The sequence below is a fragment of the Hemicordylus capensis genome, chromosome 2, assembly GCF_027244095.1.
Source record: "Hemicordylus capensis ecotype Gifberg chromosome 2, rHemCap1.1.pri, whole genome shotgun sequence".
Taxonomy (NCBI): Eukaryota; Metazoa; Chordata; class Lepidosauria; order Squamata; family Cordylidae; genus Hemicordylus; species Hemicordylus capensis.
This window is the reverse complement of record NC_069658.1, coordinates 22,181,900-22,205,738: the sequence shown is the minus strand read 5'-3', so window position 1 is coordinate 22,205,738 and position 23,839 is coordinate 22,181,900. Positions and strand designations below refer to the sequence as shown.

The following is a 23,839-nucleotide window of genomic DNA, read 5'->3' as shown; positions in this document are numbered from 1 at the left end:
CTCCTCCACAGCCTGTTCTACAGAGATGTACAAAATGCCCATATACTTCTGCTACTTGACACTCAGGCCAATATGACATCTTCCTATTACTCTGACTGTAATCCATCTATAACATATAATGGGGCCAAGTTCTGAGCGGCAGCATGCAGAATTTGCCAGGGCAGGTTCTGGCCACCAGAAAGAACTAATCCCCCCGCAACTATTCAGCCCTACTGCTTTTAATGCATCTGTTCATCTTCAATATTTTATGGACACTGTCTTACTGATTTTAGCTTTGCAGTTTTATAGCATGTAACCTTTAAGAGCATATCATAGATTTTAGCCCTACTGTGACTTCATACACACAGGCTACTGTTTTCGCCATTTTACAGATACTCGCAGTTCTTAGCGTTTCAGTAATCCTATAGTGACCTTACAGTCTCTAGGCTAACAGGCACAGACTATCATTTTTTATCTGGTTTTAATATTACATGCTCCTTTTACCTAATGCTGGTCTAAGATCATAATAGAGATTGATTGACTGACTGACTGACTGACTGACTACAGGACAAATCTTTTAATGATATTACGGGATTGAATGATCAGGAAAGCAAAGAGATATTGGGGGGGGAGGGGTATCACATTTATTAGAAAATATTCAAGAGAACTTTTCCCATTAACACATTTCATAGGTCCTCTCAGATCTAGCACTTCTTGTATAGCAGTTTATTTTTAATTTTTTGTAAAGGCAGAGGGATGAATGAAATTGACACACTTATACACACATTTTATTATGCGAAAAGGCAAAAGTATTGCTGAAGAAGAAAGCAAAGGGTTTCTTTTCCCACATTGTTCAAGTGACTTGTCTAAGGCCACAAAGGAAGTGTGAAAAGCCAAGAAAGAGGCTCTAAGGGCAGGTCCCTGCTTCAGATGGAAAGCAATTTGGCAGAGAATTTTCAGCACCATTACAGAAATACCTTTCCCAAGGATATTTGGGACAAACTACAGCAATTAGACAGGTATGTTTGCAGCTTAGATGTGCCCAAGGTTTCAGGATCCGAACCTTTTGCCCTCCCACTGCTACCCAGACAGCGCCACATGTTTACAGATTCAACAGCTTTTGCAACTGTATCCTGGGACAACCAGTAATATTCATGCCTCAGGGCCACTTCCTACACTATTGTTTTTACTTAATGAGATGGTTCTCATATCCCGCCTCCCCAATATCACTCTCAGGTGTGAAATTGTAAGATGGGAAGATCTGCCGATTTGTAATGTCAAGCATCTGTACCAAGAATCCACAAACTGCTCTGAATATTCATTTCTTGCTTTCTCAACAAGCAGGTGTTTTAACCGTAATCCACATTTTGCATTCCTTGGAGAAACACCCAAGGACACAAACTGTAATCTGGGAAGATGCCCAAACGTGCTTGGTTGCAACTCAACCATCTCCAAAAGTTCAGAACCTCACGTGTCAGCCATCGCAAAACATTTCCCTGTGCGTTTAGATATGGGATTACTTGCAACTGGGGGTATATGACCAATTTTACTTCAGTTGGGTAAAATTCTCCTGAGCACTTGGCAAGTGATACCAAGCGGGGATGACAGGAGCCTCGGTCCAGCAACAGCCAACACCAAGTTACCTGGGGGTGAACAGGCTCGCCCAACCTAGTCTGATCACCTACATGGGCTCTTCCACATTTGCTAACGCAAGGCTGCACAACTTCAGGCTGCTAGCTATTTTTGGACTACAACTCCCATCATCCCCAGCCACAGTGGCCAATGGTCAGGGAAGATGGGATTTGTAGTCCAACATCTGCAGGAAGGCTGAAGCTGTGCAGCCCTGTGCCAAGGCAAAACACAAACAACCTGTCTCAGATAATGTTGCTACAGGCCAAGATCAACAAAGTGCTTTGCTCAAAAAAGCCTAAATTGGTAATACCAGACTTGCAAAAAAAGAAGTGTTCACCTTGCAACCTTCACCTAACAGTCCTCACTGTCTTCTTTCGACCATTAAGAATGGTAGGAGGAAAGTAGGATAGAAGCAGAGATACATGGTGAATTCGGTCACAAGAATAGACTGCATGTAGTCTGACAAAATATTGTACCTGGTTCACACAACCATTCTAATTTTGGTTTAATGTAGGGTTACCCACATTGGTGCAATTGTGTGAACCCAGCCAGGACAGAAATCTCAGATTCATATCCAGTCACAAACCACCTTGGCGCAGGTTCACACAACCGCCTTAGTGTTGGTAACCTACATTAAATCGAGATTCAAATGACTGTGTGAACCAAGCCTCTGTCTACTTGAGCCACATGGTGGGGGCCAGGAATTATGTGAGCAGGTTCCTTTGGTTCTCTCCAGCAAAAGGAACCTTTTGATTTCTAGCAAGATTCAAAGCTGTTAAGCCATTACTTTCAAAACGATTGTGCCAATACACTGTGGATTCATTTCACTGAATGGATATTCCACTTCTGGGATATTTTAACTGACCCTCTCCATGGGGTGGGGGAGGGGGAGAGAAACTCACAACATGGAGGAACTCACAACAATATTGTTAAAGAAAATATGAAATGTCGCTTTTATCCATATACAGCTGCAGTCCTAAGAACACTTTATGAGCTTGTCCCAAAACAGGGTTGCTCATCTTTGACCCTCCAGGTGTTTTCCAACTACAACTCCCATCATCCCCAGTGGTCAATGATCAGGGATGATGGGAGTTGTAGTCCAACAGCTGGAGGTCCGAAGTTTTGCAGCCCAGTCCTAATGTAACCCGTAGGATTTGCTCACAAGAAGGTTTTTAGAACTGCATCATGAACAGGACAATTCATTTGGACAATACAATGTTGTTTTGCACACCACATAGTATTATTTACAGACAAAGGGTACATTTCAAATATATTAGTATCTCTTTGTATATCTATGCTCTAGAGTCGTGCAAGGCAATTCCATGTTCTTTTATGATTCTCGTTTCAGAAGTACATATGCGCCCATTACAGCCAGGAGAGCATACTGTGAAAACAAAATAATTTTCGATTACTTCTGTGTGTCTATACACACACACACACACACACACACACACAGTATCAGACTTCAGAAAATGGATACCACTTCAAATACATCTTTGTTTAACTAGACATTAAAGTATTAATTTACAAAAAGTAACATGTGAATTACACAAACGTGGGTACATTTCTTCCCATGGAGAAATTAACTTTGTGTGCCCCTTTGTACACATAGAACTGCACCCTTGATTTGATGGGGACAAAACCAAGTGCCATTCTGGGTGTGTGCTGGAGGACCTATTAGGCCCTGGTCTGGAGTGTGTTTACTAATCTTTCTAAATATGTTTTCACTTGGAGATCCAGTATTTGATTCTTGCTTTGTTTCCAATAGCTTTTAAATCGAAATCTCAAGAGTACCACAGAACATGGGTTGTAATGCATGATTAGTTACATGTGGAAACTATGCCCTGCAGGAGGCCTTGTGGTGCTGCCAACAGCAACCTTAATCAGAATTTAGAATTCTATGGAACAAAACCAAGGCGCCGGGGGGAGCGTGGGAGCCTGTTTGAAAATATAACTGGCTAGCTTTCCCGGTAACATTTAACTGCATATTGGTTTTTCGGAAGCACTTACTTAATCATTTGACTTTAATAGGATAAAGCCCATCCAGCACCACTGAAGTCAGGGATGGGGAACTTGTAGCCCACGGAATCCTAGAGTGGATTTCAAACTCCCTACTCTCAAAGAACCTCTCTCACCTTTGCTTTGTCTGCCAAGGAACTTCTGCACTTTGCAAAGGATTCTGGGCAAGTGTTGCAGTGCACTTTGGTTCACACAGAGTGCCCATCAGGCCTGTTTGGCCTCTTGTAAACAGAGATCATAACCTAGGAATGTGGCCAACACTTCCTTGCTGTTGCACTTGGTGAGGAGAAGGCTGATAATGATGCAAAACCTTTCTCAGGGCAACACAGAGAACACCCTCCATTATTTATCGCCTCCCTGAGCCTCTAAGGCAGGCTGTGATAATCTTTTTTGGCTCTAAGAGCCAGCCCCAAAATTTGGGGGAAGCGCACTCCAATCCTGGGGTCATGTCTGTTCATAGCTTGGTTTAGGCACCAGGTTTAAATTTGCAGACATCATGGCAAGTTGGCATTTGGAAGTGGTCAAATCCTGCTCTAAGGAGCCAAGGTTCCTAGGAATACAGCTGAAGACCCGTGGCATGTTGTAATAATTCAAGGAATTGCTGTTCTTTGCTTTTAAGTGTCTAGTTCTCACTGAAATCTATAAGCAAATATTTGAAAACACAGGGAGCAATATTATTCAGCACTAGTAGGCATTTTGACAACAACTTCAGTGGTAAGCAAGTTGTACCACTGTTCAGTGGTAAGCAAGTTGTACAGGAGAGGAGAGCTGGTCTTGTGGTAGCAAGCATGACTTGTCCCCATAGCTAAGCAGGGTCTGTGCTGGTTGCATCTGAATGGGAGACTTGATGTGTGAGCACTGCAAGATATTCCCCTCAGGGGATGAAGCCACTCTGGGAAGAGCAGAAGGTTTCAAGTTCCCTCCCTGGCTTCTCCAAGATAGGGCTGAGAGAGAGTCCTGCCTGCAACCTTGGAGAAGCTGCTGCCAGTCTGTGAAGACAATACTGAGTGAGATAGACCAATGGTCTGACTCAGTATATGGCAGTTTCCTATGTTCCTACTCAAAATGCATACAAGCATAGGGCCACTGCTCCATCTGGCTCAGTCTTGTCTACAATGACTGGCAGCAGCTCTCCAAAGTTTCAGGCCAAGGTCTCTCCCAGGGAGATATCAGGGTTTGAATCTGGGACGTTCTGCATGCAAAGCAGATGCTCTTCCAATGAGCTACAGCCACACACCCCTAAGGGGAATATCTTACAGTAAGCAGTGCTCATGTGGTCACCCATCCAAAAGCAAACCAGGGTGGACCATGCTTAACAAAGGACAATCCATGCTCAGTTCACAGTTCTGCCCTGTCTTCACAATCATTTATTAGTCTGAGTTGCTGTTTTGCCCAAGACCACTAATGGCTTCTGGAGATCTCTTGTGCAGCCTGCTGGTTGGTGGAATTCTGACAAATCCAATCCTTCAATTTATTTTAAACCAAAGTAACTTTCCAACCAGTTTGGATGTATGATGGGGAAAAAGGCCCCAATATGATTTTCAATGCTGAACAAGGTTATCCACCTTAGTGCAGAAATATCAACATGGTACAACAGTTGCGTGAAAACCTCAATGCCCTTGAATATATTTTGGACCAATACATTGTTAAGTTTGCACATGGAGCGCAATCCATTCAACTTGTCTTGCACAAGCTCCACTGAAATTAAAAGAAGCTATGCAAAAGTATGACATATGCAGGTTCTCGCACAAGTCTCATTCATTTCAATTACACTAAATACAAGAGAAGCAGCCAAGGGACTGAACCCATCATATGCATGTCAACACAATTTAATATCCAAAACACAAGCAATCCCACACGGGAAATAGCAAAGGGTACCCAATAGGACAAGTTTGCTAGGAATGGATCTCTCTCCACCTTGTATAAGGAAATTTGTTAATACAAACTAGAGACCACTCTGCAGTTCAAGAATGGATTCTTAATTTAGAGAGTTCTTAGTCCCAGTGTTCAACCTCAACTTACCTTAAATTTTGGATAGTCATTCATGATTATGGTGACCATCCCAACGTACGGCAAAAACCTGATTGACAGAAGTTGAACAGAACAGCATTAAGTAAGTTTAAGCCCAGTTTAAAGTAGTGTTTGTGTTTATACAACATTTAGCCAGGTCAGGTGTGGGTAATATAAAGCTAATACAAAGTTCTTGAGGCATCTTAATGCAGCCTGAGTAGATTTTGTTTAAAGTATCATAGAACAGTGATCTTCACTATTTTTCGGGCGGGGTCTACATGGCAAAAGACCTTCAACGCAAGAGCCATGTCCCACTATGCTGACCTCTGCAGGATACTGCGCTTTTCGCAGTGCTGGGGCGAGGGGCTATAAGAGAGATGGAGCCCTCTTTTAAGAGCTCTAGGAGAAAAACACTGGGGGGGGCTACCCTTCCCAGCACTCTGTGTAGGCCTTCCAAGATGGCACAGGGATTCAAGAGGGCTCAGTTTCCCGTAAAGGAGCCCCGACCTCTGGCACTGGGCAAAGCATAGCACTTCACGGTGAGAACAGTCATCTCTGTACGGTGCCAGGGGGATTGTGCAGAGTATTCAGCTTCAACTGAAGCATTGTACAGGCTCAATAATCAATTAGGACCACACTTAAGGTTGATGGAGGCCACCACTGCCCCCTGGGCCTTACAGTGAAGATGATTGTCACAGAATGCTAGAGTAGGAAGGGACCTCGGAGGTCTGCTGTTCTCGATCTCTGCTCAGTTCAGGACTCTGTTGCAGTGTCCCTGACAGCTTTCATTAAAAAGGGTTTCTAGCCCTCATGGCTAAGTTTGAGAACCAGATGGTTAAAAAAAAAAAAAAACACTCAAGAAGAAGAAATAAAAGCCAACATTAAAGAGTCCGCTTTGGATGTCTAGGCTAGGCAGGTCAGGCAGAGAGGCTCACTGTGGGACTCCATGTAATGCTGGGCATTTGACTGATCAAAAAAAGATTTGGTCAATTGACCAACATAATGGTAAAGTATTTTTAAATGATTGATTCCATTAGTCATCATCAGATTCAACACACGTTAATTACAGAATCAAATTCCTCAACATTGCTTAGTCAAGATTAATTTTTTAAAAGTAATTGAAATGAATTATTATAACTTAAGTAAGGTCTCCATAAATGTGAACAATTCATTGAACAGTTCTTCTCTTTGGCTTTTATCCTGGAACATCAGAGGGAGCTTACATTTACAAAAAAAACTGACCACAGTCAATTGATCAGAGTGACAATCCTGCCCTATGCTCCCTACTGAGAAACAGAATGTGAATCTGAGTGAAACAAATACACACAACAGTGACATTTCAACAGCAGCTACATAATCCATGATGCAATCCAACTGAGAGCATGCATACACACACACCCAGTGCTGTAGTGGTGAGAGTGTTGGAGTAGAGCAGGGGAGGCCCGAGTTCAAATCCCCATTCAGCCATGAAATGTACTGGATGACTCCGAAGGCCTATTTACATGTTAGGTTCAACATTCATAGAACGGGTGTACCGTGTGCACAGGTACAGATCTATACACAGATACAGTCATTCACATGTTTTGCTGAAAAAAAGGTACAGAAGGGCACTTCTTATCTGTACCAAGCATTTGAATGGCCCTTCTCCAGGTTCACTTTTAAAATGAACACAGGTACAGTCATTCACACAAACTCATGTACAAGTGTACAGACATTTGTACACTCATGCAGCATGCTGTCTGAATCGGGCTTGGGCCAGTCACTTATCTTTCAACCTAATCTACCTCACAGGGTTGTTGTGAGGATAAACGTAACCATGTACATGGCTCTGGTCTCCTTGGAGGAAGAGCGGAATATAAACATAAGTGATACAATAATCTGAAGAGAGCAGCCACAAATACACAAGTAGAGCAGCACTAGCAGGATCAAAGCATGAGAAGACAGATTACTGAGAGAAATCTACAATTATGCACAGGGAAGGCAGAGCTCCTTCCAAAGTTTCTCACAATCCTATTATTAATAATAAAGATATTTATCCCCCACCCCTCCAGTACACTACTGCTCAGAGTGGCTCACAACAAGACTACCAAAAGTCACCAAAAAGCACATCCTGCTGCAGGACTTACCCTCGCGCTCGACCGACGACATCCTTCTTTTCTAGCCAATTCTGGCCTTCTTTGTACAAGCCTCTGTCGTCAACTTCATTATTATCGCCCTTAGTCAGAAATTTGATGTTGCCATTTTCTCTGCAAGCCAACAAGATGGCAAATTCATTAGCACCTCATTTGAAAACCATGAATTAGAACATGTTTGCAAAACACGAACAGGGAGGATTTCAAGATTAGATAGCAATGCGTCCAACCTGCCCTTCCTCTGTTTTTAATAAATATCAGGGTATCCGTGCTGTGACTCTTACTGACAGATCTAAACTACCATTTCCTCCCCACCACCCAGTGTGTTAATAAATCTACCTCAGCCAAGCAGTCACAATAAAGAATGCCTGCTTAGCACTAGACTTATTAAGCAGATACCTGCCCTCTTGTTATTAAGAGGAAAGAGTGTGCTTCTTAACCTGGAAAACTGGCATCTACAGATATGAAAAAGACCAAATTACTTAACAGGAGTTCTGCTAGCAAAAAAAGAAAGAAAAAAGTGGCCATTTAAGTTTAACAACATTTTGGTGGGATGGAAAGCAGATGGAGGTGTTGAAAATCTAACAACAATTCTCTGTAAGTTTATTGTTGTAACCACAGGTCAATGCACACATTAAGGCATAATAAAACATAAAAACATAATAGCTAATGCATCATGCTTAAAGAAAAACAGACAACATAATAAGCCAGTAAAAAAAACATTACAGCTAGCTCAGCAACATGCATAAAAATGAAAAAAAGAGAGAAAATCCTAAATACCTAACTGCAGTTACAACTCTGATGGGTACAACTCGGATAAGAGCACTAGTCCTGGGACTACAGTGTAGCCAGGTATGTAGCCGGGCTAGCAGACACAGTTCTCTTCCTAATTTTAAAAGAGAATAAAGCCAACAGAAATGGCCGCTTGATAACTAACATAAGGAAGTGCCAGCTTTATCCCATTCCGACAGCAAGTACTGAACACATCCTGTTTCAGAACCCGTGAATTTATCCAGTTCTGTGGACCAGAGGTAGGACTCAGGCGTGGAGAGATGCCAGAAGCAGAGTGGCTCCACTTTTGCAACAGTATGGATGCCAGGAATGCATCTCTACTTGGGTCCCTCAGGCAGACACAGATGGTTGCAATGGCAGGGCCCCTTCCCAGGTTGCCTTTAGTGGCATGAGAGCTGCTGTGGAGGGACTCCTTCACATGCCGCGGGGCCATCAAGGGCCAACGAGGCGATCCACCGATCACACAACGGGGGCTTGCAGGCTTGATTTTTCAAGGGCAAGTAGTAGCCACACCGAAGTAGCAGCCAACCCAGACCAGGCCAGCAGCACAAGGAGGCTTTGCATGGTGCCATTCCTCACCCCGGCCTCCTGCCCCCGCTTCCCTGTGGCAATCTGACAAGGGAAGCTTCCATTGGTGTCACTGGAGATTTTCCTCTTGGGGCAAAAGCTGTGAGTGGAGTGGAGACAATTTGGGTAACTGGCCAGGAGAGGGGGACGTTAAAGCCCCCCACGCACGGCTACTCTTTACATTGGAAAAATCAAGCATGCAGGCCCACATCACATAACAGCTGCATCATCTTGTGTGGCCAAGTCACATAGGAAGGCGCCTCATTACAGAGTCAGTCCACTGATCCACCGAGCTCGGTATTGCCTACACGGACTGGCAGCAGCTCTCCAAGGTTTCATAAGAGCCCTGCTGGATCAGGCCCAAGGCTTATCTAGCCCAGCACCCTGCTACACACAGTGGCCCACTAGATGCCTTTGGGGAGCCCACAGGCAGGGGGCGGGGCATGCCCTCTTTCTTGCGATTGCTCCCTTGCAACTGGTATTCGGAGGCATCTTGCCTCTGAGGCTGGAGGTTGCTCCCAAGCAGGAGTCCTCTGGAGGTCTCTTTCAGGCAGGAGTCTCTCCCAGCCCTCCCTGGAGATGCCAGAGCGTGAACCTGGGACTTCCTGCATGCAGAGGAGATGCGCTCTCTCTCTCTCAATCTCTCCCCCCCCTCTCTCTCATCTATAGCATGGAAGAAATCCACACTACAGCTCCTTCTCCCACTAGCACTGATCCAATGAGATGCCTGAATCCCGGTGGGGCGATGCTGGCACGAACTTCACTCACACGACCTCAGGCACCCAATGTTATTAAACAGCACGAGGATGAGTCGGACTGCAACGGTTTACACACTGCTAAAGGTAACTTTAGGGGGCAGAATGTGCATCCATGCATTTTTGTGCCAAATTCACACCACCATTGTTGAGGTGGTCAAGTCAAGCGATAAAACTGATGTTTCAATACTCGCATATCAAAAGGAGGGTTTATGACATTGCATTTGCATGGGATGACTGTGACAAATCGTACCCTAGAAAATTAATGCTTTCATGAATTTCAGGCACCTTTGGGATGTCTTTTGGAGGATGGCCTCATCTCTGCCCACCTTCCAATGTATGGTAGACATGACTCCCTAGGCAAACCTTTGAGCCAAGGTATTAGCTGCTGTGGGATATGGTTACAAGTTGTTTTATTGCTGTAATTAGTGGAGGAGAGCTGGTCTTGTGGTAAGGGTAAAGCACACCGTCAAGTCGATTTCGACGCCTGGCACCCACAGAGCCCTGTAGTTTTCTTTAGTAGAATAAAGGAGGGGTTTGCCATTGCCTCCTACCACGCAGTATGAGATGATGCCTTTCAGCATCTTCCTATATCGCTGCTGCCTGATATAGTACTAGCGGGGATTCGAACCGGCAACCTTCTGCTTGTTAGATATTCCCCTTAGGGGATGGGCCATAGCTCATTGGAAGGGCATCTGCATGCCTCCATGCAGAAGGTCCCAAGTTCAATCCCTGGCATCTCCAGGTAGGGCTGGGAGAGACTCCTGCTTGGCAGTGGCGGCAACAAATATTTATATACTGCCTTTCAATACAAGTCCCTAAAGCGGTTTACATAAAGAAATAAAAATAAAGATGGATCCCCATCCCCAAAGGGCTCAAAATCTAGAAAGAAACCTAAGACAGCCACCAGAGGGATGCTGTGCAGGGGATGGAGGGGGCCAGTTGCTCTCCCCCAGCTAAATAAAGAGAATCACCACTTTTAAAGGTGCCTCTTTGCTCAGTGAGCAGGGGAAACCTTGGAGAGCCGCTGCCAGTCAGTGTAGACAATACTGAGCTAGAGGGACCAATGGTCTGACTCAGTATAAAGCAGCCTTCTATGTTCCTATTACTGCATTATCGTTTTCTATCATGTCAATCACCATGGGGGTCCTTGGGGACCAAAAGAGCAGGGAAAGAGTACTGGCTGACATCCTGACTAGCAAAGTCCTTGCAGAAGGGTAATGTACTATGGCAACGCTACTGTGTGAAGATTGGAACTTGCTCTCCAGGCTAGTGTTGTGCTGCTGCAACTGCATGCATGCTTGTGCAACAGTTGTGTAACATGCATCACACCACATCTGTTTTAAAAGGAACCTTCGCACAGCAGCCCTATAACGCAATTCTGAGAATCACACTCTCTTAGCACAACTATGCAATCTTCTCACACTTGCACAACTTGGTTAGCCAGGATGTCAGCCACTGAAAATGAGTATACAGACATGTTTTCTAGCATTGTTAACTGGATACTTTACCACACAAGTCTCCTTCACAAGAGCACAACATCATTGACTACAAGCCAGCTGGGGTGGTGGGTGTCATTTGGTGGTGGGTGGGGGGAGATGAATGCTCATTGTGATTTCTGACAAGGTGCCTTTTGACCCCTAGAGATGGAAAATGGGCGACAGCATTGCCATGCGTTCAGTGTGTTATCATGCGGTTATTGAGCTGGTAGCAGCTCAATCCACAATGGCTTTTTAAAAACTTTTAAACATTTTAAACACACAAGAACTGGGAGAGCACCTTCTTCTGCATGATCCCTACCACACATTAAGATAATCTAGAGAGGTCCATTTCCATACACAGCCAGCTCGTCTGGTGGTGACTGGGGAACGGGCTTTCTCTGTAGCCGCTCCTGGGCTGTGGAAGGCACTCCCTATAGATATTCGTGGCTTAACATCTTTACCAGCCTTTAACAGAGCCCTTAAGACACACTTTTTCTATCTATCTATTTATTTTTAAAACATTTCTATACCGCCCAAAACTTCCATCTCTGGGCGGTTTACAATTAAAATCATTTAAAATGGTTTTCAACCAGGCTTTTAATAAACTCTGAATGTTTTAAGTTTTTAATTGCTGTTTAATTTTTTTAAAATTGTGGTAATCTTTGACTGTTTACAATTGTAACTATTTAATAATTGGTTTTATTATGTTTTTAATAAATTTTTTTTTAATAGTGGGTTTTTTGTAAACTATCTAGAGCCTGTGGAGTCAGGCAGGATAAAACAAACAAAACAAACAAACAACCATAACATTTTACGTTACGTCAGAGCAACGGATATGAAAATTGGCAGGCATGTTCTCCAAAGATTACTTCATGGAGAAAGGACAACAATTTGTTCATTGTTGCCCAACCCTAACCCTTTCCTCCGTGCAAAAGGGACCATAAGTTTACCCTAATCAGTTGGGGTAGGGATAAAGAGGAGGAAATAATACAGAGAAAGCTGGAAGTGCAACAATGCTATCACCTATTTTCCATCTCTATGGAGGTAGACGTTAACAAAAAAATCACTAAGAGCATTCGCCCCCGAGATGTTACCAATAGCCAATGTTTGTGGGCTAGACTCATGGACTAAACTGAGAGACATACAAAATAGATGCCCCCTAGGAAAATGTACAAGTGGGTCAACATAATGAAGTGGGGCTTAATGCACTGTTCGGTCAACATGATGCACTGAGGACACCTGTTGCACACACATAAATGAGCTTCCTGAACTGCAGCCAAAAGCTCTCTCATGGTTAAAGAGCATAAATTGAGTTTTAATGCCCAATGAGCTACTGAGAATACCAATGGTTTGCTGTGTCCACTCTCCTCATTTTGCTTCCAAAAGGCTATAGCAAAATAGCCAAGCAGTGAAAACAATTAAATTTTTTGCCATTACTTTTCGTGAACCTTGATTACTCTGTGCACAATGGGAATATCTCTGCCTTCGACTTTAAAAACCACTATTTCCCCAGCTCTGATGGGATCATCTCGGAAATTCGTTAAGAATAACAGGTCTCCTCTGTGAAAGGCTGGTTCCATGCTGCCACTACAAATGAAAGGAGGGAGGGGGAGAAATCTGGATTACACCACTGACATTATGTTTTTGTTTGCTCATACTTTTTTAAATTGTAAAAACTTTAAATTACTTCACCAACTATAGTTACAGAATTTAAAAAAAGTTACAGGATAACAGAGATAGCACAAGAACTGCATTTCACAATCCATGATGCAATCAACCAGATCTCACAAAATCAATTTAAATCAATGCTATGTTGCAGCAATGAAGCCAATCGCAGAGTGAACATCATTATTTTACAAACAGGAACCACTTTGGCAAAATAAGTTCAGTGTGAGAGTCATTTCCTATTGTGTTGATCTCTGCGCTGTGCCTGGCTTTCCTCAGCATGGTTCCCCACCCTTTAAGATAAACGGAGCCCTCTTTAGCCCCAGCGCCATCTTGGAAGGTGCCCATGGAACCCTGGGAAATGTAGTCCTTCCCAGCACTTGCCCCATATGGGGGAAGCGGATGCACGGGAGCAGTTTCCCTTAGAAGAACCCACAGTGGTGAGCCAGGTGCAGCATACATAGTGGGAACTGTCACCTGTGTGTGACATATTCGGCTTCAGATGAAGCTTTGCACAGACTAGTGAACAATTGCTCAGGGATCCACACAGGGGTTGATGGCCACCACCATGGGCTCCAAGGCCCTGCAATGGAGAACACTAAAATAGCATTTTATACATGAAGACTGAATGGTGGTTTTAAGAAAAAGGTTGATGCAGCAAATAATTCTGCAGAAGGTGGATGCACACACCCCGTTCCACTTGGCCATGTATAAAAACCAGTAGTCTTTGACTACAGAAGCCCTGTCACATGTTAAGGTCTGCTGGCAGAGACGCACTAAATCGCCTTTACTATAGGAAACAAGATCCATCAGGCCATGGGTGCAGGGCCTTCTTAACTGTGGCCCCACAACCTAATGGAATATGTTTCCAATGGGGCCTGTCAAAACCCAAGCCTACTAGCAAAGTGTGTAAGCACATTCTTAAGCAAATATTTTAAGCTGGTAATGTGGTGTGTTGACAGGGTGGTGTACTTACACCTGGGTCTCTCTGGTTTAAGTCCCTGCTCAGTCATGAGGCTCACTGGGTGACCTTGGGCTAATGATACTCTCTCAGTTTATAATCTACTTGCAGGATTGTTGCGAGGATTAAATGGGATAACACACTGCCCCATGTACACTGCTCATTAGAGTTCCTTGGAGGGAGGGTAGGATTAAAATGTAATATAACCAATACCTGTTCCCCACACTAGAATTTACTGACTTGTACTGACTATCAGATGTATCTAGTACTTAAACATAGCAAAAGATGGTGTTTTATTAAATTCAGAGTTCTGATTTTATAGTCAACTGTACCAATACCAGGGCCTATGTTACAAGAAACGTGGCCAGCCTTTTAGCTTCTGCCATCGAAGTATGTGGCAAGCTGATACAATCTGGTTAATTATTCTGAGTCAATGTTTGTGTTTGAGTGTCCCTCGACAGGTCAGGCATTCTTTGGCCCTTCCCTCGTCGCATTGGCCATTTTGGAGGCCACCGCACATGTATAATGGGCCCCTGCGTGGCCAGGTGACCCAGGACACGCAGAGGCCCATTGCACATGCGCGGCAGCCTCCAAAATGGCCGCCGCAAGGGGGGAAGGCCCAGAAAATGCCAAAAAATGCCTGAACCAGGCAATTTTTGCCACGAGGAAGGCAATTTTTTCCACGGGACACACACACACACACACACACACACACACACACACACACACACACACACACCCGATTGTCTTGGAGGGGGCAAGTACTAAAAAAAAAGATTATTTTTTAAATTGACCAGCAAACCCCCCAAACAGCCTGCGGCGGGGGGGGGGGGGGGATGTCAGTCCAGGACCAGTCCAAAAATGGAGTGGTTCAGTTTGACCCCGAACTGTCAAACCGAAGCGGTTCAATGTCGAACAAGTTTGACGTCGAACCTCTTTGCACATCCCTAAAAAGCATGTACATGTTTGCGTTCAGAAGGTTCCTAGTTCCCTCCCTGGCATCTCCAAGACAGGACTGAGAGAGACTCCTGCCTGTAACCTTGGAGAAGCCGCTATCAGTCTGCGTAGACAATACTGAGCTAGATGGACCAATGGTCTAAGGCAGCTTCTTCAGTTCCTATGTTTCAGGGCTGTGTTGAGAAGGTGACAGACGTGCTTTAAAGGAGACAACCTGGGCTGCCCAGGAAGGAAGCAGGCTAAATGGCCTGAGCATGTGGAGGAGAAGGACAAGGTTAGCAGACCCCTGTCTGGGGCACGAGAGGCTCCAGAATGTGACACTGAGAGGGCAAGAGTGGGGACAAGCAGTGTCCTCTGTAACAGGGATTCCCAGAACAACTCCCATAATCCCCAGCCAAAGGCCATTGTAGCTAGGGATGCTGGGAGTTGTATTCACCAACATCTGGGAATCTCTGTTAGAGGGAACATTGGGCACAAGCTGGGTGCCTGGCTGAATGGGGCTACAGGTTCATGACACACAGGCTGTCCCAATCACAGAGTTAGCCATATAGAAAGGCGTACCTGAGTACGACCACAATAGGACTTTCGCTTCCAGTGATAACGATGAGGCCTTTCCATATCATGAGGGCTGAAGATACAATCATGGCAAAATTTAAGACTTGGTAATATAGCTGCAAGGAAGCAAAGAGATGAAACAGAAAAAAACAGCTGGTTAAAATAGTTTTTTAAAAAATCCACTGTACTCATTTTCTGATGTATCTTTAAATCATGAATATCTACAAATATTCCACACCTTCCCCAACCAATATCTGGTGCACAAGATATTGCACCTGCATAAATGCGACTGCTCCAGCTCAAATAATGAAAACACAGACATCTCAATGCCCGTTGAGATGCAGATACCGATTTCTTTTTCCTGATTTCTGTATGTGAACTGTAGATCTCAATTTCTTTCTCTTTTTTTGAGTGGGTACAGGCTTGTGAGAGGGCATGGGAACCTCCTTGGACAGCTGAGCTCCCAGAATGCTCTACAGCAGGGGAGGGTGGACCTTTCCTACGAAGGGGGAAAACCCAGGAAAATCCAAATAGAAGGATCAATCTAGAGGACTGGGTGGGAACGACACCCACAGCCACCAGCAGGAGAAGAGAAAGCTTTGTTGTGTCCCAAAAGTGCCCAGAGGAAGCAGCTGGATAAGAACCTGCTGCGGAAATGGGAAGGCCACAGCCCAGAGGCTGGAGACAGCAGGAAGATCCCTGCCTGTGAGTAATAAGATTGGGACTAGTTCAGGTAGACATGCGAGGCAAGTTATTTTCCTTTATTGTACTGCTTGAATCCGAGTTTCCTGGTTAATGAAAACTCTCTCTTACAATCTGCTTTATGAAGAGACCATTGTTCTTATCACATACTCTGGTTTTTCTTTTAATCTAATAACTTATTCAGTCATTCAATTTATATACGGCCCTGAGTCACTTTAGGAAGGGCAGTTTACATTAAAGTCACACAATTAAAATCAAACATTTAAACCAGGTTAACTAAAACTATTCTATAACAACCATCGCCACCAATAAACCTTTGTGAGTGAAGTGTGCTACTCTTCCTTTGGGGCCTGCCTTAGTCACATGCCTCTGGAGGCCTAGGAATGCTCAGCCCCTTCTAGGGAGGGTTTTGCCACATAAGGAATCTCATGTGAAGAGAGTGGGTTTCCCCCACATCAAAATAAAGTGGATGGTGGCAGCCTACTGCAGATCCCTTACAGTCAAGGATTCACCCCAGTGATCTCCCCCCCCACAGACACATTCTGTGGCACCCTGTTGTACAGCTTAACTTGCCCTTTTACAGCTCCGCAAGTTTCTACCGTCTGCATTTGCATTTAGAGTAATCACAACTGACCAAAGGAAAATGTTGGATCAGAAGATTTTTTACATGGATACTCCGGACTGTCTTGACAGAACCAAGCAATGCAGCCACAGAGAATCCTACTAGGTGTTGGTTATTAGTTACAGGCAGAAAAGAAACATAAACAGCTGCCCAAATTTTGAGGATGCAGATATTTTAGTCTTTCTATTCAATAGATGCATGATCGCTTATCCAGCACTTGCACCTTCCCAGGGTGCCATATTTTTATAATGAGGGCAGCAGCATAGCGGGGAACTCACAATGTAGGGCTGTCAAAAACAGATCACCGGGGTAGGGGGTGGGCACACTGGCCGAGCCGCCATCAGAGAGGCACAAAGTAGATCAGCATGTGGGGAAAGTAGGACATTCTGTTTCTCTGCCTGCAAAGAGTGAGTGTACCAAGCCCAAACCTAAGAATGGCCTACTTTACAGGCTTCTTTTAGGCCAGGTAAATATTTCAGAAGGGAAACACACACAGATCCCACCCCTGGCTTGGTTTCTTAAACCCTCTCCGTGCTTTGGCCCACTATAAGACTGAAACCATGAAATGGGTAGCAGGCCAGCAAGGGGCATGTGGTAGCGGTGGGAATGAATGGATGGATAGAATATGTAATTAAGTTAATGTATCCAAGTACTACTTTAATTACTTTTATAGAATCATCAAGATGCTATAAAAGAAGAAAATCCCCCATTCTGAGGAGCTTCTACCCCAAAATCTGGCACAGTCACACAACAGAACATGAAAACAGCCCTGCTGGATCAGGCCCAAGGGCTATCTAGTCCAACATCCCGTTCCCACAATGACCCACCAGATGTCTCTGAGAAGCCCAAAGACAAGAGCTGAGCGCATGCCTCTCACCTGCTGTTGCTCCCCTGCAACTGGTATTTAGAGGCATCATGCCTCTTGAGGCTGGATGTGGCCTACAGCCATCAGACTGGGAGCTGTTGATAGACCCCGTCCTCCATGAATTTGTCTAAGGCCCTTTTAAAGCCATCCAAGCCAGTGGGCATCCAAGCCAGAGGGAGGCAGGGGTCCACAGGGAAATAATAATATTGAAAGACCAGACTATTCCATAGCAGCTCCTGTCCATTTTTGCTTTCTTTGGGTCAATTCACACATGGATATAAAGATAAGATATGCTCTATCTCCTTTTTCGATTCACATAGACATTTGAATTGTGAGCTGGGCAAATTCTGTGCCTGCTTCACCAGAAGCAAACCTCTGCACGGATACCCTTGACTTCAGTTCTTAAGACACCAGTTCAGCTATGTGAATCATCCACATCTTTCCTCTACCCCTCGGCCCTTCTTGAATCTTGCCATCATTCATTTAATATATGCCCCACACCTTCAGTAAAAAGAATCGCAGGTCAGCATTAGAGCATATAAAAATGAGTCAACAAAACACAGTAAAGTCATCAAACAATAAAAGAGCAGCAGAACAAAACACAACATTAACAGGGGCTCATTGAAGACAGATCAGCTGAAGTTTGTAAAAGATGGGGGGAAATAAAATGGTTTTTGCCTGGCACTGAAAAGACATGGGTAGTAGTAGGTACCATCCAACAAGAGAAGGGAGACTGAGAACTTAAAATAAGATATGCTCCATAACCTGCCTCCCTCTTGTCAAGAGTAGTTTCCGCCTTAAGCAATTTCAAGCTTCCCTTTTTAATCTTTTGATGCTCTAGATGTAGAGGTTACATTATGTAACCTCTACAAAATTGCCCCAAGGCAATTTTGGGCAGCCCTGGGTGCAAGGGGTAGGAATCACTGTAAAAACTCTCTAGCACCCGGTGGGGGGGGGGGAGGGGATAGAAAAAACCGGGGGGGGGAGTAGAACCAATGAAAATAAGCCTTTTCTTAGCATTCCTATCCAGACATCAAGATGTTTTAAGGGCACTGCTTCTCACCCTCTGCCACCCTACTTATGGGAATGAAAATGGCCCAAAAAACAAAGCTGCCTGAGTTCAGCATCCACAGTGTCTGCAAAAACCATATTTAAAAAATTCATGACACAATGTGGAAAGTCCTCTTGCTGCTTGCAAGCAGAACATGGCCAAGAGCAATTGCTCAATTAACTGGTTTCCTTCCCGAATAGATAACATCTAGCACATAATTGGCACTACCAGGCTAATTCATGCATCTGTTTTTAAGGCTGCGTGAATTAGCCAGGGCACCAGGGCCATGCGTCTGTTGCATCTACACCAGGCCAATACAAGAAATGGTATACAGGGCCCCAAATACAGCATTGAGAATCAGAGCTTTAATTTTATTTGCTTTAAAAAGCAAAGTTTCTAGATCTCCAGACAAAAGATGGGCTTAAAAGGCAAAGAACAATGCTCAGTGAAGTGCCAGAATGAAAGCTGAACAGGATTTGCAGAAATTAAGCCATACAGTCACGTTACCACACATAGTTCCTTGTCCCATCTCATTAGGGAGGTGCAAAATGTTTCAACATCGAAATGTTTCATTTCAAAATGGGCCATTTCAATTGTTTTGAGTTCGAAACAAGACACCCTTTAAATAAAGGGACTATTTCACACTCGGAATAAAGCAATCTCTTTTGATTCAAAACATTTCAAGCGCTATTTTGGAGGCCAGCTTTCCCCTTGATTTTTCTTTTCTGGCACTGGGCTCCAATTGACTTGTAATCTCCTTGCTTGGCTTATCATACAAATCAAGTGTTGTCATGGGCAACTGTACCACCATTGGCTGGGGTGATGGAGGAGGGAAAAGAAAATGCGGGAGTTTCAAAATACATTCAAAAGGGACTGGGAGGCAGACAGACCGCTTATACTGTGCCTCTCTTGAAAAAGGTAAAGGTAAAGTGTGTCGTCAAGTCGATTTCGACCAGGAGAAGGAAGGAAGGTTCGTTTTCTCAGCATCGAGTATAATATGCTGTGCTATGGCTGCTATAACTATCTGGTTTTGCTGGATCTCAGATTGATGTTTGTAGTAATTTGGCTTGTTTGTAAGATAACGTAATGGCGAGAAGTGGAAATGGCAGCTGTGTGCATGTGTGTGTATATGTATATGTGTGTGTGTTATATTTTTTATTAATATTAATAATATTATATTAAAAATATGCTGTAATGAGCTCCATGTCTGAACTTGTGCTTCCCTGGGGCTGTTCACACAATCATGTGCAGGCAGGGAAGGCAGGCTTCAACTTACCATCCCCCAGATGTCCACTCACATCTCCAAAGGCGCACCCATACGACCAGCGCTGCTGGGAGCAGTGCAGATAAACATAGGCTGGGACTCGTCATCCCAGCCTCCAGAGATCCCACAATGCACCATGTGATGCTGGAAGCAGCCCGACTTGCACACAAGCAAGTAGCCTGGTTTAAGGGAGTCCTTGGCTAACAACAGGGCTAAAAAGCCGGGCTAGGTGGTACTGGCCTGCCAGGATCGGGCCCATGCACAGCCTAACCTAGGCAGGGCATCCCTAGCCCGGGTTAGTCTGCGGATGAGAATAGCCTCACTCACTGCTGTGGTCTGCTCTGCAATCTGCACTGCAAGGTGTACTCAGTTAAAATGTGGCTGAAGTTGCTCTAGTTGAACTTATGGCTATGCTTGCTGCTAAGGGTGCTGATGTGGCAGCTGTTGCAATGCTAGGAACTAAAGAATCATAATTGTGCATGAGAGAACTTGTGGCAATAATGTTACTGCAGCACTGTTCCTTCTAAGAGGGATTCTCAGATGTTGTTGACTACAACTCCCAGAATCCCCAGCTACAGCAGCTTTTGCTTGGGGATTATGGGAGTTGTAGTCAACAACATCTGGGAATCTCTCTTAGAGGGAACATTGCACTGCAGTATAGGCACTCTGGCTGGCAGTGAATTCTGGGTCAGTGATTTGTTTTTGGCCATTTTGGGACTTTGTTTGAAATGTATGTTCTATGTTGGGAGGGACAGATTCCCTTGTACTCTGTGCTTCTGCAGTGTTTTTCAAGGCAAGGTTGCAAAATGCACTGCAAATTACAATGCAAAAACTTGAATACAGTGCACTCTGTGAGTGCAGCTTGTTCCAGCCACAGGGAACAATGTGGAAACTCAGAACACCCTATTGTTCCCCATGAGTAGCTCCTAGAGACACCAATGGGCTTTGTGGCAAGGCATGATTGGGTGTTACATACCACCCAACCCACAAAATAAATGGGCAAGCAGGCAATTTTTAACCTTTCCCCAGAACCCCCATAGGATCCTATAGGGGTTCTGGGGAAAGGTTAAAAATTTGAAGAGAGAGAAAGTCACCCACTTGCCCATTTCTTGTGTGGGTTAGGTGGTAGGTAGCACACATCATGCCCTAGCACCCAACCCACTGGTGTCCCTAGGAGCTACCAATGGGGTCTTTCGGGTTTTCCCATTGTTCCTTATGGCCAGAACACTCAAAATGTTTTGAATTTTGTTTCGTTCAGACAGCTGGCGAAACACCATGTTATTTCAGCTCAAAAACAAAACACAAAATCCATTTCATGCACATCCCTACATCTCATTACTAGCAGAATTACACACACTAGGCATACAGTAAGCAAATCTATTTGCTAATTTGCATAATTTCCACTGCTCACATAGCTTTTAGGGGGGGGGGTTGCATAGCTTTTAAGCTGTCACACCCTCCCCCCGCCCCATCTAGGCATGCTAGACCCCAGACTGGGCTATGTTAAAATTAATTGCTAGCATGGGACTTCTGTGGTCTTCATGCACCAGCTCTGATAATTCTGTAGCTGGCTGCAGAATTCTGTGCCAGCTGAAGAACAAACTAAGCCACTCATTAAAATATGCTTGCGAATATATAGCTAGGCACACCCAGGTCATGCTGCTGCTTTACCTGGCGCTTGTTCATTCGCCGCAAGTCCCCAAATATATCCATGGCCAGAGTTTTCTGAGGAGTCCGTCACAACTGGAAATAAAGGAGACACAAAGAGAGAGAAAATGTTATTCCTAGACTAGGGTAAGGTGGAGAGAGCACCAATTCTACCAGGGTTATCCATCAGCCAAAGGATATGGGCAAAAGCTATGGTGGGGCGTGAAAAGAGAACAAAATTAAGATCTCAGTGCATATCTGAGCTCAACTTTAAAATGGATGGATGGACATTCACACTCTCAGCTTCAGCGACTCATCTGTAAAGTCTGCAGTCTACCTTTTAGAGAGTGTTCCAACAGAGATGAACAAGACAAATTACCACAGACCACATTTATGCACAAGAAAATATAAATCACTCTATTATCGCCTTTTTTAAAAGATCCCTCAGAAATGATACTATCATTCTGTATAGCTCATACTAGGCCTAACAGATTAAGTCCAGCATTCAGCCCCGAGACTGTTTATCTGCTATAAACATATGAAGTTGCCTTGTATTGAGTCAGATCATAGGTCCAGCTAGCCCAGTATTATTTGTTCTTCTGAAAACAGTTTTCCAAGGTCTCAGGCAGAGATCATCTAGACCAGCTACATGAAACCCTTTTCCTACAGACTCCAGGGATTGAACTTGAGACCCTCCTGTGTGCAAAGCACACACTTCTCCATTAAACTATGTTATTTCCTAGCCCTAAACTCTTATATAATAGCAACCACTTTCTGACACATAACCTAAGGACAGAGGGCAGCTGCCAAAGCTGCTTCTTATCAGGCATTAAATCATAGTCCGCAAGGAGATAGTAAGACCTCCGATTTAACCCCCAATTCAAGCCCTAAAGCAAGTTAACCTTATCTAAGCAGGGTCCCCAGACATTGCTAGACGACAACTCCCATTATTCCCTGCAACAGACGGCCACTGTGTCTGGGGAGGATGGGAGGTGCAGTCCAGCGACATCTGGGCACTCTAGGTTGGGAACTCCTGATCTAAAGGATGCCCAGCTGATGCCTGTCTAATCTTTCCACTTAAGGTTGCCAAACCATGCTAGGCATCCCTGAGCCTGCACATCCCAACAAACCATCACAGGAAATATGTGACACGTCACACGTGTCAAACAGAACCCACTCGTCCACCATGCTGGCAAGGTTTCTTCCCCTTCCATTGAGGCACGTCAGCACTAAACACTCACTAAACCGACGGCCCCTAAGCGGGAAGACTACGGAGAAACATCTTTATTTCTCTCCAAGTAGGCAGAGAAAGCGATCTCCGTCCCCATGCCCTCCCGGCACACAGAGAAGAAGATCACCTTCCCTCCCTCTCCAGTGAGCCAGCCAGCTTCCCTGGACTGCAGACTCCCAACCCAGCAGAGGAGCTTTTGCTTAAATTTATAGATCACCTTTCACCATAGACCTCAAGGCGGCGTACAACACAAAATATAGAGGTTTTGGGTTTTTAAAAAGTACAAAACAAAGCAACATAAACACAAAAGAAGCAGAGTTCAATAAGGAATGCACGCATTACCCACCAATCTTTATTTTGCCGCCTCCTACCAGCAGACAAGGGAAGGGGCAGAGCTCCAGCCCAAGACCAGGAGACCCCTCACACCACAAACGGAGGCAGGGGTGGCCCAGGGGCGGCTAGAGCCCCCTAGCACAAGGGGGTGCCAGCTAAGGAGCTGCCAGAGCTGGAGCCACCGTCAGCAGGAGCTCCCCTTCTTTGCCTTCCCTGCTGCCACCAGAAGACCATTCACAGCACTCCTCGGGGCTGGCTGCCCAGGTGGGACAGGCACAGGCACACACCTATGGGCAAAGGCATCTGGGAATTTTAGTCCCGCTCGCCCCTCCTCGCGCTAATCTGAGCCCCGAGAGCCGTCCCTCGCAAACTACATCTCCCGAGATGCAGCTGGGCGGAAAGGGGGCCCTGTCGTGATCCGACGGCGGTGGCGTGACGGTTGCCTGCCCTGAACTATTAACTGTTTTTCAAGGAGGGAAATGGCTTCAGCGATACGAGGCGGGGTGTGGTTCTTAAAAACAGCGGTTCAGGCAGCTTCTAATGAAAACACGGTGCTGTGTCAGTTCTACAACCGTTAAAGGGGGAAAATCGCGGGTGTTTGGATCAGGCAATGTGGGAG

The 23,839-nt window shown here is 44.8% G+C and overlaps 1 protein-coding gene across 1 annotated transcript; it reads right to left on the bottom strand.

The window, feature by feature from the left end:
• Nucleotides 1–600: 600 nt before the first annotated feature.
• On the bottom strand, nucleotides 601–23,619 carry SEC11C (SEC11 homolog C, signal peptidase complex subunit). Its single transcript, XM_053299916.1, has 7 exons — nucleotides 23,234–23,619; nucleotides 21,681–21,752; nucleotides 15,512–15,621; nucleotides 12,805–12,954; nucleotides 7,767–7,886; nucleotides 5,653–5,710; nucleotides 601–2,995 (listed from the first exon to the last, which is right to left on the bottom strand). The coding sequence occupies exons 2-7, from the start codon at nucleotides 21,720–21,722 to the stop codon at nucleotides 2,942–2,944; spliced, it is 534 nt and encodes a 177-aa protein (XP_053155891.1). The 5' UTR covers nucleotides 21,723–21,752; nucleotides 23,234–23,619; the 3' UTR covers nucleotides 601–2,941.
• Between the last annotated feature and the right edge of the window lie 220 nt (nucleotides 23,620–23,839).

What these genes read in the sequence shown, in the direction of transcription:
- SEC11C (XM_053299916.1), bottom strand. Translation starts at nt 21,722, where the DNA reads ATGGATATATTTGGGGACTTGCGGCGAATGAACAAGCGCCAG. An exon ending in GGCGAATGAACAAGCGCCAG is followed by an intron (nt 15,622 to 21,680) that starts GTAAAGCAGCAG and finishes GCTTCCTTGCAG; the next exon opens with CTATATTACCAAGTCTTAAA. An exon ending in CCTATTGTGGTCGTACTCAG is followed by an intron (nt 12,955 to 15,511) that starts GTACGCCTTTCT and finishes TTTCATTTGTAG; the next exon opens with TGGCAGCATGGAACCAGCCT.